This window comes from Dipodomys spectabilis, unplaced genomic scaffold (genome assembly GCF_019054845.1).
Source record: "Dipodomys spectabilis isolate Male_0828 unplaced genomic scaffold, ASM1905484v1 ptg000611l, whole genome shotgun sequence".
Taxonomy (NCBI): Eukaryota; Metazoa; Chordata; class Mammalia; order Rodentia; family Heteromyidae; genus Dipodomys; species Dipodomys spectabilis.
In genome coordinates, this window is record NW_024871288.1 from 484,176 (window position 1) to 498,617 (window position 14,442).

Consider the following 14,442-nt stretch of genomic DNA (forward strand, 5'->3'; position numbering starts at 1 on the left):
TAGCATGACTGAATTCTACAAGTCTCAGACACCTACCCAGGCCTCTCATTTACTACAAGGAGAAGATTTTTCTTAGAAAATAACTATTGTGGGGTGGGTGCCATGGCTCACACCTGTCATCTTTGTTACTGGAGGGGATGAGATCTGAAGATCATGGTTCAAAGCTAGCCTGGGCAGGAAAGGCTGTGAGATACTCTTATTTCCAGTTAACCAGAAAACTAGAAGTGGAGCTGTGGCTCAAAGTGGTAGAGTGCTTGAGCAGAAGAGCTCAGGGACAGCACCTAGGCCCTGAGTTCAAGTCCCTCAAACCCTACAACTGAAAACAAACCTAAACAATTGTTCTTTTTTTTTTTTTAATTTAATTTTATTTTATTTGAACATACTGTACAGAGGGGTTACAATTACATGGGCAGGATAATGTAAACAATTGTTCTTGAGCCCTTGGTTTTTCTTTTTCTTTTCCTTCTTTTATTTTCCCAGTCATGGGACTTGAACTCTGGGCCTGGACTTCTTTTGCTCAAGGCTAGCTCTCTCTCACTTGAGCCACAGTGTCACTTTCCTTTTTCTATTTATGTGGTATGGAAGAATTGAACCCCGGGCTTCATGCATGCTAGGCAAGCACTCTACCATTGAGCTACATTCCCAGCCCAGAGTACCTCCCCCCCCCCCCCCACTCCCCCCGGTTCTGGGGCTTGAACTCTAGGCTTGGGCACGGTCCCTGAGTTTCTTTGTGATCAAGGCTAGAGTTTCCCACGTGAGTCACAGTGCCACTTCTGGCTTTTTCTGTGTATATGGTACTGAGGAATTGAACCCAGGGCTTCATGCATGCAAGGCAAGCACTCTACCTCTGAGCCACCTTCCCAGAATACCTTTTTTTTTTTGGTCAGTTCTGGGACTTGAACTCTGGGCTTGGGTGCTGTCTCTGAGCCTCTTTGTGATCAAGGTTAGCACTCTACCACTTAAGCAACAGTGCCACTTGGTTTTTCTTTCAAGTGTGTTTTTCCTTACTGAAGTTCCTTAGGAACTTAATGCAGAAGATGAGAGATTTTGGAGTTATTCAGAGAAGCAAGAAAAAAGCCTCTGGAAGTTTCTCTGTCTAGAAAGCCGTATTAATAATCTCTGAGGATTACAGAAACTGATAAGAATCTGATAACAGAGAATATGGCATCTTCCCAGAAAAGCCAGACTTTTATGTGTAGAAATATTATGGGTACAAATATTTTTCTACAATGTGAGGAGTTTGTGTTTGTTTACCCCCAAATTACAAGATCACAACCAGACTCCCAGGCATGAATCCCACGTCGCCAGCCAGTTGCAGTGTCGCTCTTGCCCGGGGAATTGTAGCCTTATAGACAGTCTGGTTGCTCTTTCTCTGGTCTTATTTTCTAAGGCCCAAGACCTGAAGTGAAGAACTAGCCACCTTTGATTACCTTTTGCAATATGTTTTCAGTTGGCCCTTCCCTAATGAACTTTTTTTTTGGCTTGGTCTGGGCCTGGGCGCTGTCCCTCAGCTCTTCAGCTCAAGGTGAGCACTCTACCACTTGAGCCACAGCGCCACTTCCTGTTTTCTGGTGGTTTATTGGAGATAAGAGTCTCATGGACTTTCCTGCCCCGGCTGGCTTTGAACCGCAACCCTCAGATCTCAGCCTCCTGAGTAGCTAGAATGACAGGCGTGAGCCACCGGTGCCACTTGGAGAACTTTTTAATAGCTACTTGGAGAAGCAGCGTTTACTGTGTGATTTCCTTGTGTCAGTGTCTGCAAGAGGAGATTGCAGGAAGAGAACCCCATCTCTCCTCCATTTCTTCCTCCTACCCCACTGTCCACAGCTGTCAGAGGAGAGAGGGGAGAGGCCAGACTCCCTGATCCACCTGACCCCCGGCAGCGAAGACAGCAACCCCTCTTTCCTCTGTATCTCAGATTCCTTTCAGATGGAGAACAGTGTCAGGGTGGATGGGTGAGGAACTTGGTGCCATCCACGCAGCGTGGAGGTGGGCATCTTGTAAGCGCACACGCTGTACTGTACCGCATTCCCTTGGCTCTGGCTTACGAGTGCCACAGAGAGAACACAGCCCCCCCCCCCCCCCCCCGCCACGCTCTTGTTTTTACCCTCACAGCAAGGGCCCTGGGTACCACACTTGTCACAATCGGGTTGTCCTCTGTTTCACCCCTTTGCAGACAGGTGTGGGCATCTTGTCTTTCCGGAAAGCTGCGGCTGTGTGGGTCAGCCAGGCGCTGTCTGTGGTCAGGGTTCCTGGCACCATGAGACCGTGGGGTGCTGCCACCCGCTGCCCTCCACCAGTGCTGCCTTGCTTCTCAGGGCTTCCCAACCGCTCTCCCTGCCTCCCAGCCCGTCTCCCCTCTGCACCCCAAGTTTCATTCAGAAATGCCCATCTGTGGAGAGCCTCTCCATGCGCTGGTGTCCAAGTTCAGGTGCATCCATTGTAGTTCTGTACGTCCTGGCCCACCCTGCCTGTCCTCCTCTTGGCAGTCCCTTTCTACCCACGGAGCCCACATCCAGCCTGCCCTTTTGTCACCGTTGGGCCCTGTGCACCTCTTCTTCCAGCCAGTCCAAACGAGCCTCCTCTGCGATACCTTGAAGCAATTTCCAGGCCAGGGTTGTGGCCCTGTCCTCTTCCTAGCTGAGACCGACCACAGAGGGACGGATGCCCTGTCCCCTCCGGGTAACGGGCATGGCATCCTTAAGTCTCACCAGTGTTGTGAGCCTCGGCTGTCCTTAGGGCCCTACACATGTGGCAGCTTCGTATCTGAGGTGCTCTGAGTACACCGTTGCTGAATTCTGATCACCTTTATAAATATTTTAGCCGCTCTTGTCTGTCTGGACCCGGGTGGGGGACAGCGCGTGTCTAACGCTGGCTGTGCAGGGCTTGGTTACTGCTGGTCCCCTGTGTAAGATTGTTCGGTCCATGTGGGCCTGCCTCTGGGGTCAGCTGGTAGATCCCTGACCACGGGTGAATCCCTTCCCCACTTCTCTGCAGCCAGGAGGCCACGTAGAAGAAGTGAGGTACACCCTAGGTGCCAAAACTCACGGCCTGGTTGTTTTCATGGTGACCCACAGGCGACATGTCTGAGAGTAAAGCCAAGAAGGTGGAAATCAAGGATGTGGATGGGCAGACGCTCAGCAAGCTGATCGACTACATCTACACCGCGGAAATCGAAGTGACGGAGGACAACGTGCAGGTAGGCCTCGGTGCACCCCCTACGCGGGGCCAGCCTCACCCCGCACGCCGGGGCCGGAGCCTAGCACCTGGTGGACACTGTGACCTAAAACACGCAGGCGGGGTTGCTGCCCCGTGCACGTGGAAAGCCTTGCCGGCTCCCCCTGTGCCTGTGAGCCGATGGGGACCCAGAGTGAGGGGCCAGCCCGGCGTGGGGCGCCGAGGCAGCCCCCATCTGTGGGAGTGGCGAGAGTGTTCCCAGGAAGAGGGGCCTTTGGGGATCTCTCCTCCTGGGTGTGCCCAGAACGCTTAAGCAAGGACTAGGCTCAGGCCCTCCTCGTTCTTGACTTGTGGTGAGGTCAGGGATGAGCGGAGTGGATTGGAAAGGTGGAAGAAAGCTGGTGCTAAAGCACTTGAGCCACAAGTAGAGTCTCAGGTTTCTCTGCTCCAGCTGGCTCTGACCCGTGGTCTTCCAATCTCAGTCTCCTGGAGTAGCTGGGGTTATAGACATGAGCCGCGGGTGCCTGGCTGAGCCCATTGCTTGGCTAGAGCCCCCGCCTCAGCCCCTTACAGGTTCACTGTAATCGAAGTTGATGTACAGAGAATGCTGTCTGTGTTCCAAGCCCCGGTCCACCGCCTTGGTCTCTGACCTTGCTCCATCTTCCCGAGTGTCTACTGAGAAAGAGGCAGGGAGTGGACAGGAAGTGGGCAGGGAGTGGACAGGAAGCGGGCAGGGAGTGGACAGGAAGTAGAGAAGTCTAAAACTCAAACCTGGGTAGGGTGGCTCAAGCCTGTAATCCTAGCTACTTGGGAGACAAGAGATTCACGGGGAATGCAGTTGTAGGCCAGCCTGGGCATAAACGTTTGTGCGACTCCATCTCCATGAGTGTCTGGGCACAGTGATGCACACTTGACATCCCTAGAGACAGGACTGAAGCGTAAGAAGGAATTCCCCAGCCGGGGTCTGCACCTCAGAAACAACCACGCAGCCGAGGATGCGGCTCAAGTGATAAAGACTGCCTGCCGAGCCAGCGTGCCGGCCTGAGTTCAATGCCCAGCACCACCAGAAAAGCAAACAACAAAACCCTAAAGCAGCATTCCCTGAGAGCACCATCCTGCCCCTTCTCTTCATCTCTCCACTTCTCTTTGTGGCTCTCTTCTCTCTGCAGGTTGTACTCGGGCACCATTGCTGGTCCCAGCAACGGGCAGAAGCCCTAGCCTGTCACCTGGTCCTCTGGCTGGGCTCCCTGGGTGCCCGGGCCCGCCCCTGTCATTCAGCAGTAGGTGCTTCGGGAGGCAGAGCACTTCCTCTTGGTTTTGCTAAGGGAAGCAAGCTCGGACTTGGGATACCTCTACTGCATGGTCATGTTATCCCTTAGCTCCTTCTCCTGGTCCTGGTCTTGTTACTGCTGCCTCTTGGTGGTGGGGGGGGGGGGGGGGCGTTTCCCGACAAGAGAAGAGGAAATCCTCTCAGAGCCCCACTGACATGGGCGGGGGAACCAGGGCAGCCCCTGGAGGAGGCTTAGCTCCAGAGGAGCTTCCTGGGCTTAGATCCAGGCCCGGAGCCCTTTAGGGTTGGGCAGCAGCATTTGAGTCGGTGAGACCTCCCATCTTTACATCTTCCCCTCAAGCATCCCGGTGTCCTTTCCGCTTCATGCCCTCCCTTCCCTGGGAAGCAAGAAGAGGGGCGAGAAAGGGCCTTTGACCCACCAGGGCAGTGTGAGATCAAAGGCAGGCAGCGAGCACAAGCACAAGGCCCTCCCTCTCCCCTTTGGATGGTTTCAGAAAGCTAGCTCAGGAATGAGTCCCACACAGAGAGGTGGGGAGCGTTGGGAGATCTGGGCCTACCCCGTCCAGTGGGTTTGGTGGAAGCCAGGAGCTGTGTGGGCAGAGGTGTCCTGGGGAGAGGGGAGGACGGGAGCGTGTCCCGGAAGTGCAGGTGCTGGGCGCCCTCGGGCGGCCAGTCACGGGGCGATTAAGCTGTGCTGCTGCTCTCCCTGCTGAGGATCTGGGGAGCAGAAGGCACCTGAGCCACACCCCGGCTGGGGCTTGGTGGGGGATACAGTCTTACGGGGGTGCTGGACCCGCAGAAATCCAACCTGGGGTGAATTCAGTACGACTCTAGGGTGCCCAGAATGGAGAGTTAAAGCTGGCGATGCTCCGACGATTGGTCCACCCGTGGCCCAGCTCCAGGCTCTGTGGCTGGGGCCGGCGAGGGTGCGGGAAGGATGGGGAGGCGCTGAACTTGGAGGAGGTCATTCGGGGACTCGGAGCCACCGGGGACCTGCTCTGTACTCCCAGTGTGTGTTCCAGAGGAGAACAGTTAATGGCTCTCCACTTAACTACCTGCAGAGACTAATCTGTGCATGGAATCTTCTGGGCCAGGCCGAGCGCGAAGCGTCCAGGTTAATTGAGTTCCCTGGTTTATGGCCGCCTGGTAGGGACGGAGCTTGGAGAGGGTGTGTGTGTGTGTTTGTGCACGTGTGTACACGCACACGTGTATGCGTGTGTGTGTATGTGTTGAGTGAGATCTGGACTAGTTGTGTTCACCATGGTCAAAACAAACAAAAAGAGCCCCCAAACCAAGCACCTCCCAGGTAAGGGTGATGGTTGTCATTTTCTCCCTCGGGAATGAATCAGTGGGCAGCAAACTCCAAGGACATAGTGCTGCTGTAGGGAGGAGGCTCTGCAATGAGCAGAGCCTCAGAGCATGAGCACTGATGGTGGGAGTCGGGGAGGGGGGTACTGTCTGTGGGCAGGGTAATAAATGGCCATCAGCCATTGTGGCTTCCCACGGAAAGTCCCAGGGACTCCCAGACAGCTGGAGAGCCAAAGCCAGGGGGTGGGTGGCGGGCAGAGATTTTGTTGGTGGTGGTGGTCGTGGGGCTTGAACTCTGGGCCTGGGCGCTGTCCCTCAGCTCTTCAGCTCAAGGTGGTTTGGTGGTTTATTGGAGATAAGAATCTCACAGACTTTCCTGCCCAGGCTGGCTTTGAACCACCATCTGCCGGTCAGCGTCCTGAGTAGCTAGGGTGACAGGCGTGAGCCACCGGTGCCCGGCTGGAGATTTTTTTGTTTGTTTGGAAACACAGGGCTGAAGAGATTGAGCTGAGGGCTCCCTTACAGAACCTACTTATGTCATTCCTGGAATAAAGAAACCAGGTGTTATTCCCCTGCCCCAGGGCTCCCCAGGACTGCCCAGGGCCGTGTCCTCCTGGGCCTAGCCTGTCCAGGCCGGCTTAGCCGCTCTCCCCAGGCGGAGATCAGAGGCCTGGCCAGGGGATTGTTCAGGGCAAAGAGATGTGGGGTGTACCCACGTGAAGCATCTAAGTCACACAGTTCTACTCTGGGAGGTTTTTGGGGAGGGAGGAGTCCTCCTAAATTTCCCTTCGGAGAATCATTGGGCCCGTGTGTTAGCCGGGGTGAGTGTGAAGGACGGGGCAGCCTTCCCCACATTTGATCAGCAGGGCTAGCTTCTGCCACCCTGGAAAGGTCCTGGGAAACCTGACAGGGTCTTGGCACAGGGCTTGGCCATCTGAGCGAGTGCCCTGCTGGCCTGCTCAGGCCAGTCTCTCCTGGCTCTTAGGAAAAACACCTGAGCAAGAACGACTTCTGTCTCTCAGGATACGGGCAAACTGCTCGTGCCCCCTGTGAGCTTTAAAAAGAAACTCAGCGCTGGGCACCGGTGGCCCATGCCTGTCATCCTTGCTACTCAGGAGGCTGAGATCTGAGGCTGGCAGTTGGACTCCAGCCTGGGCAGGAAATGTCCGTAAGACTCTTATCTCCTGTTAGACACCAGAGGGTCAGTAGTGGAAGGGTAGCACAGTTGTAGAGTGTCAGCCTTAAGGGGGAAAAAAAAAAAAGCTAAAGTACAGTGCGTGGGCTCTGAGTTCAAGTCCCAGGACTGGCAGAATAAAATAAAGCCAGATGTCCTTTTTCTACCACCGGATCCATGCCTCCAACCCCCAGACTTTCTCTCTCTTTGAGTATACCCAAAGACGTCCTTTTCTTTTTAATTGGTTGGATGGGAGACTAGAATATGATTACCCGATGCATGTCCTGTGGATGAGTCTCTTAAGCAGGCAGGTGGTAAGCTATGTAAGAACAGAGTCGGATTTATTTTGCTCCTGTGGAATCTTTTTAATTTTCCAGTCCTGGGGCTTGAACTCTGGGCCTGGGCGCTGTCCCTCAGCTTTTCTGCTCAAGGCTAGTGTTCTATCACTTGAGCCACAGCACCACTTCTGGCCTTTTCTGCTTATGTGGTACTGAGGAATCAAACCCAGGGCTTCGTGCATGCTAGGTGAGCACTCTACCACTGAGCCACCTTTCCAGCCCCTTCTGTGGAATCTTAAGAGCCCCCAGCCCAGTGGCTGCCACAAACAGGGACATGACACTCAAGCAGTTGAATGGACCAGTGCCTTCCTGAGATAGGGGAGTATGCCAAGGGCCTTAAGATTGTGGTTCCCACACCTGGCTGACCGTTAGCAGCTCCTGGGGAGACCAAGAAACATCTCGGAGCTCAGGGTCACCTTCCGTCCCGTGTGTAGGCCAGGCGGTGGAGGTGAGACCTTAACATCCTTCTTTAGAGCACTGGGAGACTCCGGGGCACAGCCAGTAGGAGCCCCAGGGCTGCAGGGTCTTCCTGTGCATGCACCTGCCTAGGGTTCTTAAATCGCGGTGCAGTTCTTGGACCAGAGGCGGCAGCACTGCCTGGGTTCTCTGGGTCCAGTGTAGAGCTCCTGGATCAGTACTGAGGTTTGAACTCATGCCACCTGGGCAGGTGCTCTGGTACTCAGCCAGTCCTGTTTTTTTTCTTTCTTTCTTTTTTTTCCTTTCTTTCTGGTATTTGGGTCAATACTGGGGTTTGAACTCAGGGCCTTAACTCAAGGCCTTAACTGGAGCTTGAACTCAGAGCTCTTCCTTCCTTCCTTCCTTCCTTCCTTCCTTCCTTCCTTCCTTCCTTCCTTCCTTCCTTCCTTCCTTCCTTCCTTCCTTCCTTCCTTCCTTCCTTCCTTCCTTCCTTCCTTCCTTCCTTCTTTCTTTCTTTCTTTCTTTCTTTCTCTCTTTCTTTCTTCCTTTCTGTTGGTCGTGGGGCTTGAACTCTGGGCCTGAGCGCTGTCCCTGAGCTCTTCAGCTCAAGGCTAGCGCTCTACCACTTGAACCACAGTGCCACTTCCAGTTTCTGGTGGTTTATTGGAGATAAGAGTCTCATGGACTTTCCTGCCCAGGCTGGCTTTGAACCGTGATCCTCAGATCTCAGCCTCCTGAGTGGCGAGGATTACAGGTGTGAGCCACCGGCGCCCAGCAGAGCTCTTTCTTATTTACCCAAAGCTGGCACACTACCACTTGAGCCAGACCTCCGCTTCTGGTATTGAATTGGAAGTAAGAGTCTTGGGTTTGTCTGTCTGGGCTGATTTTGACTCATGCTGCTGCTGGGATCTCAGATCTCCTGAGTAGCCCTCATGTGCAGTGGATCGCCGGGTTCAGCTCAGGTACAGGACAGGAGTGGGCAAGAAGGCCGGAAGACCGACTGGGCCACATGGACATCATGCCGGCCAGGAGTGGAGAGCCACGAGCCTGGGGGCGAGGCAGCATGCACACAGCCGTGCTCTTAGGGGGACCTAGAGTCTCAGGGTGTCACCTTCTCCCGCAGGTGCTGCTCCCGGCGGCCAGCCTGCTGCAGCTCATGGACGTGCGGCAGAACTGCTGTGACTTCCTGCAGTCTCAGCTGCATCCCACCAACTGCCTGGGCATCCGCGCCTTTGCTGACGTGCACACCTGCACCGACCTTCTGCAGCAGGCGAACGCCTATGCAGGTAATGGGAGCCGGGACCCGCACCCCCCTGGGCTTGCGGGATTTGGTCAGCCGGCCTCCTGCCGTCACCTCAGAGGTTCTGAGAGGCGCCCTCTGCTGGGGAGCAGCTGTAAGGTAGTTAATTAGGCCCCATGGGAAGGTGGCTCAGTGGTAGAGAGCTTGTCTTGCATGCATGAGGCCCTGGGTTTGATTCCTCAGCACCACATACACAGAAAAAACGTTGGAAGTGGCGCTGTGGCTCAAGTGGTAGAGCGCTCGCCTTGAGCTGGAGAACTCAGGGACAGCGCCCAGGCCCAGAGTTCAGGCCCCACGACTGACAAAAAAATAAAAATAAAAACTAAATAAAAAGACAGTTATTTTGGTTATGCCGTTCTATGAATACAAGACGGGTCCTGTGGTCATCAGGCTTCCGTGATAAAGGAAGTGCCTGCTCTTCTCCTCACACGAAGCCTTGCTTTCCACACTCTCAGTCCTAAAAGAGTAGAAATGAAGGCTCTGGGTCAGCCAAAAGCCTCGTCACCTGTGATTTCCTTCCTTCCTCCCTTCCTCCCTTCCTCCCTCCCTCCCTCCCTCCCTCCCTCCCTCCCTCCCTCCCTCCCTTCCCCCAGCCTCCCTTCCTCCCTTCCTTCCCTTCTCCCCCTCCCTCTCGGTGCTGCTATGTATGTGCTCTACCGCAGAGCTACACCCCCAGCCCTCTACCTCTACCTATGTAGGCAATTCATATATACTGTCAATTTCTGATGCTTTTATTTTTGGTGTTGTGAGTTGACTTCTGTGTAAGACTGAGCCTTGGCCTCCCTCAGACTTCTCACGGGTGTACTCTAAATTGCTTGATCACCCTGGGTCACTGTCACAGCTGAGCCAAGTCACATATTATGATTAGTTGCTTTGACTGGAATAAAAAAATTAAAGGCAGCAGATAAGTGCCTTTTACTTTTGGACAAGACCACTGAATTCTTGTCGGCAGATACAACCAAAGGACCCATCTCTGTCTGATGATGTTTTGATTCCATGTATTTTGCCGGGAGACACGCTCCCTTGCTAGAGCTTGTCATGCTGTTATTTTAAGGGGATCTTTGGAAGACAGAAGAAATGGGCTTGAACCTTCAGCCCACCATGATTAGCAGAACAGAGTTTTTGTTACTATTTATTTAACTGGTTAATTAGCAAGAGATTCGTGGTGGACATTTCTGCCTAGGCTGGCTTCGAACCACTGCCCTGAGCTCTCAGCTCCTGAGTGGCTAGGATTATAGGCTTGAGGCGCTGGCGATTGGCCGGAATGGTGGAGTGCTCACCAGCACACACACAGCTCTGAGTTTGGTCGCCAGCACTGGGGGGAGAAAAGAGTACTGCCAAATTTCTCTGTCTACAAAATAAAGCGACTTTGTTTTAAAGGCCCTTGTGTATGCTAGAGCGTCAGCTCTTTCCATTGTTTTTGGAATGCCCATCTCCCTGGCTGTGACAGCCCCTCTGCGTCCTCCGGCCCCAGACTTCTCCTGATGGAGGAAGAGGAAGGTCCCGGTCAGCCCCTGCATCCAAGCGGACTCCAGCCCAGTCCTCTCGGCTCTCCAGAAGCAGGGAAAGGGACCCTCACCTCCTCCATAGCCTGCGCCTTATTATCGTCCCCTCATTATCATTCTTTCCGAGGACTACTTAATCTTTAACCTCAGACGCCAGGGCCAAGTTTATGGGGACCTGGTTTTTTATTGTAATTGGGCAGGCATGCACCCGGCCATCAGCAGAGCGGGTTGGGAGGGGTGGTAATGGGACCTCATTAATGAAATGGCAATTAAAATTCTTTGGACATGTTGTTTACATTGGCCTGCCAGTGCTGAGCCGAAACCTCACAGCCGCGGGATGGAAAAGCCATCGCTTTCATGTGCTCGGGGAGCCGAGGCAGCCCGTTCTGTTTTTTTTTTCTTTCTACTGATTGTCAGCCGAGATCACGAAATGAAGTAATTAAGGGCAGCAGGCAAGTTCAAGAAAATATTCTAGAAACACGATCCTCTGACTCAGGGTGAATTGCCTCATAAAATGGCTGGCTCAGCTTGGCACCTAGGAACAGCATGGTGTTGATGGTGATGGTGGTGGTGGTGGTAGAGGTGATGATAATGGTGATGCTAGTGGTAGTAGTAGTGATTGTGGTGTTGGTGGTGTGGTAGTGATGGTGGTGGTGGTGATGTTGATGTAGAGGTGGTAGTTGTGATGGTGGTGTTGGTGATCACGGTAGAGATGGTGTTGGTGCTGATGGCGGTGGTGACAGCGATAGTGGTGGCAGTGTTGGTGGAGATGGTGGTGGTGATGTTCATGTAGAGGTGGTAGTGGTGGTGATGGTGTTGGTGATGGTGGTGATGATCACGGTAGAGGGGGTGTTGGTGATGATGATGATGGTAGTGGTGGCAGTACTGATGGTGATGTTGAAGGTGATGGTGGGGGTGGTGGTGAGGGTGGTGGTGGTCCTGGTGGTGGTAGTAGTTAAGCGCTCAGGGACTCACTGCCATGGACTCCACATTGGGCAAGAAGGGATGGTCCATCTTCTGACAGTGTTGACGTCCTACAAGAACCCCAGAGACAGTTCCTTCCCTCCACCTGCTCTGACTCCTTGTTCGGCCAGGCAGTAGGGGGCACTGTGCTCGGGTTCAGTTGTGTAGGTGGATTCCTTGCAGGCCTTTCTCCCTTGGCAGTATTAATCTCAAGGAGCGTGGAAAAAAACACAAACTTGGATCTCGGTGTCATCGTTCAGGTCAGAGGACCACGCGGGGCAGTACGCATCTGCCTTGTAGAATTAAAAGGCCAGCTTTCCCTCCAGCTAGAATGCCTCTGTCTTCCTCTCATCTCTCAGTGGTCCTCCACTCCCCTCCCTCCCTCCTCCCCCCCAAGCCTCCACACTGAGCCCTGTAGGTCATCGTGGCATTGGCTTGTGGGAGAGCCAAGGTATGCTATAACTTTGTTTTCTTAATTTCTTCTTCTTCTTCTTCTTTCTTCTTTCTTTTTCTTTTTGGAACAGAGCAGCACTTCCCAGAGGTGATGCTGGGGGAAGAGTTTCTTAGCCTAACTCTGGACCAGGTGTGCAGCTTGATCTCCAGCGACAAGCTGACTGTCTCCTCAGAAGAGAAGGTATGGCCCGGCCCTTGTTGAACAAGAGAGCCTCATTTACTTTTTTTTTGGTTGGTCATGGGACTTGAACTCCGGGACTAGGTGCTGTCCCTGAACTCTTCAGCTCAAGGCAAGCGCTCTACCACTTGAGCCACAGCACCATTTCCAGTTTTTGAGTGGTTCATTGGCAGTAAGAGTCTCACGGACTTTCCTGCCCCGGCTGGCTTTGAACCGTGACCCTCAGATCTCAGCCTCCTGAGTAGCTAGGATGACAGGCGTGAGCCACCAGCACCTGGCTTCCTTTATTTTTTAATCCTTAAAGACTTTAAGGGCCAATGACCCTGTAAGAAGTGGCACTGGTGACAGTTGTGATGGCAGGTCTGCCAGACATGGGGCCAGCTCTTCATACTCTTCCGTTCATCCAGCCTTCCCCCTAACTCTGGGACAGCAGTGTGTGTCCTTGGTCCCCATGTTACAGAAAGAGGAGACCAGGTCTGATCGCTCCTCTACTAGAAAGACTTTTTTTTTTCCTCTAGGAGATTGAGTAATGTCTTCCAGACACCCGGGCCTTAGTTGGGCTTGCAGGTTCCGCGTGTAGCCTGGGGGATGGGCCTGGCCTCTGTTTCCTATGTTATCAAGTCAGAATGATTGTGGTAGGACTGCACAGGACCCTTGTGTGGGGGGGTCACATGGGATCATGTGCCTACTAGAGTACCTAGTCTGTCTTAACTTATTCGTTTGTTAGTGTGTGTGTGTGTGTGTGTGTGTGTGTGTGTGTGTGTGTGCATGTTTGTGTTGGTCTTGGGGATTGAACTCAGGGCCTAGGTTCTGTCCCTGAGCTTTTATGCTCGAGGCTAATGCTCTCCTACTTCTCCACTTCCCAGCTTTTTGGTGGTTCGTTGGAGATAAGAGTCTCCTGGACTTTTCCTGACCAGGCTAGCTTCGAACCACGATCCTCAGGTCTCAGACTCTCTGAGTCTGAGGTCTCCCCCTCCCCCTACCTCTCCCCCCCACCCACCTGCTGGCCCATGTTTATTCTTGACCCTGCATCTGGAATTAAGCTCTCTTTTGGGTTCTGGGGTGGCATTCCTCGTTTTCCTGATGGCTGTAGTTAGTTCTGGGCTGGGCGGGAATTCACACACTGCTCTGAGATCCTGGGTGTGAGGAGAGCCCCTTCCTGCCTCAGCCTTAGAAGGTGAAAAGCAGGCCTTTTGCCTCTTGCGAAGGGCATTCACTGTTGTTTCTGGATTTTGACACCAAGCTGGCACAACTGGAAAAAGGAACCAGCCAGCTGACTGTCCGTGTGCATGCTGAGGTAGCTGGGAGCCTATTTGAGCCTATTCAGAAGGGCATGTTGAGAAGATTGACGAGTAATACAAATGGCAGGGTTTTGTAGCTGAGCATGGTGACGGACACCTGTAATCCCAGTACTCAAGGGAAGAAGGCGGGTGGGTGGTGAGGTGAGTTCAAGACAATCTGAACTACACAATAGACTCCTACAAACAAAAATTACCTTAACGAAGCAACAGCAGTAACTTAAACACACACACACACACACACAACTTTGCAGAAATGATTAAAATATTTTTAAAAAATGAGCAGGATTTGAATTTTTTTTTTGGCTGTGGGGCCTGAACTCTGGGCCTGGGCGCTGTCCCTCAGCTCTTCAGCTCAAGGCTAGCACTCTACCACTTGAGCCACAGCACCACTTCCAGCTTTTTCTGCTTATGTGGTGCTGAGGAATCGAACCCAGGGCCTCATGCATGCAAGACAAGCACTCTACCACTGAGCCACCTTCCCAGCCCCGAGCAGGATTTGAATTGGAATGTTTGTGTCTCGGGTGATGCTACCTTGAACTCATACAGACCACCCTGCTTGGGGACAGTGCTTCCTTCCCGTGAGGGAGGGCCTGCTGTGTCACGTGGGGCTGTGGATGCAATTGTCAGCAGGGACAGGCATCCTGGTGGCCTGGAAACCATGCTGGAGCTGTGGGTCCAGCCAGACCTGGTTCTGGCATCTGCTTATAGGCTGTCTGACCTGTCCGTCATAGCCTTAGCTTCCCCAAAGGTCAAAGGTGAGCTGTAGGAACCTCCTTCATACAGCCATCCTGGAGATTTCAGGTGATGGGTGTCAGTACCAAGCCCCACCTTTGGCAGGTGCCCAAGAAGTGGTCCCAGGGGGGAAAAAAACCCAAAACCTGACCCAAAACATGGCCTAGAGTGCCTCTCATGAATCCAAATCTGAGTTGATCTGTCTTTGTATAAGCAGAATGGTTGGTTCCCCTGCCCCCCCACACACACACAATAATGGAGTTCTCATTTATAATTCCTTCTTGGAAATGATGTGCACCTGCAGG

The 14,442-nt window shown here is 53.2% G+C and overlaps 1 protein-coding gene across 1 annotated transcript in view; it reads left to right on the forward strand.

Moving 5' to 3' along the window:
* The window catches only part of Klhl3 (kelch like family member 3), a 69,514-nt gene that overhangs the window by 19,618 nt on the left and 35,454 nt on the right, over positions 1-14,442 (forward strand). The window contains exons 4-6 of the mRNA XM_042671341.1: positions 3,078-3,199; positions 8,829-8,991; positions 11,998-12,107. Of these exons, the coding sequence (XP_042527275.1) occupies positions 3,078-3,199; positions 8,829-8,991; positions 11,998-12,107 (395 nt within the window). The remainder of the gene's footprint in view (positions 1-3,077; positions 3,200-8,828; positions 8,992-11,997; positions 12,108-14,442) is intronic.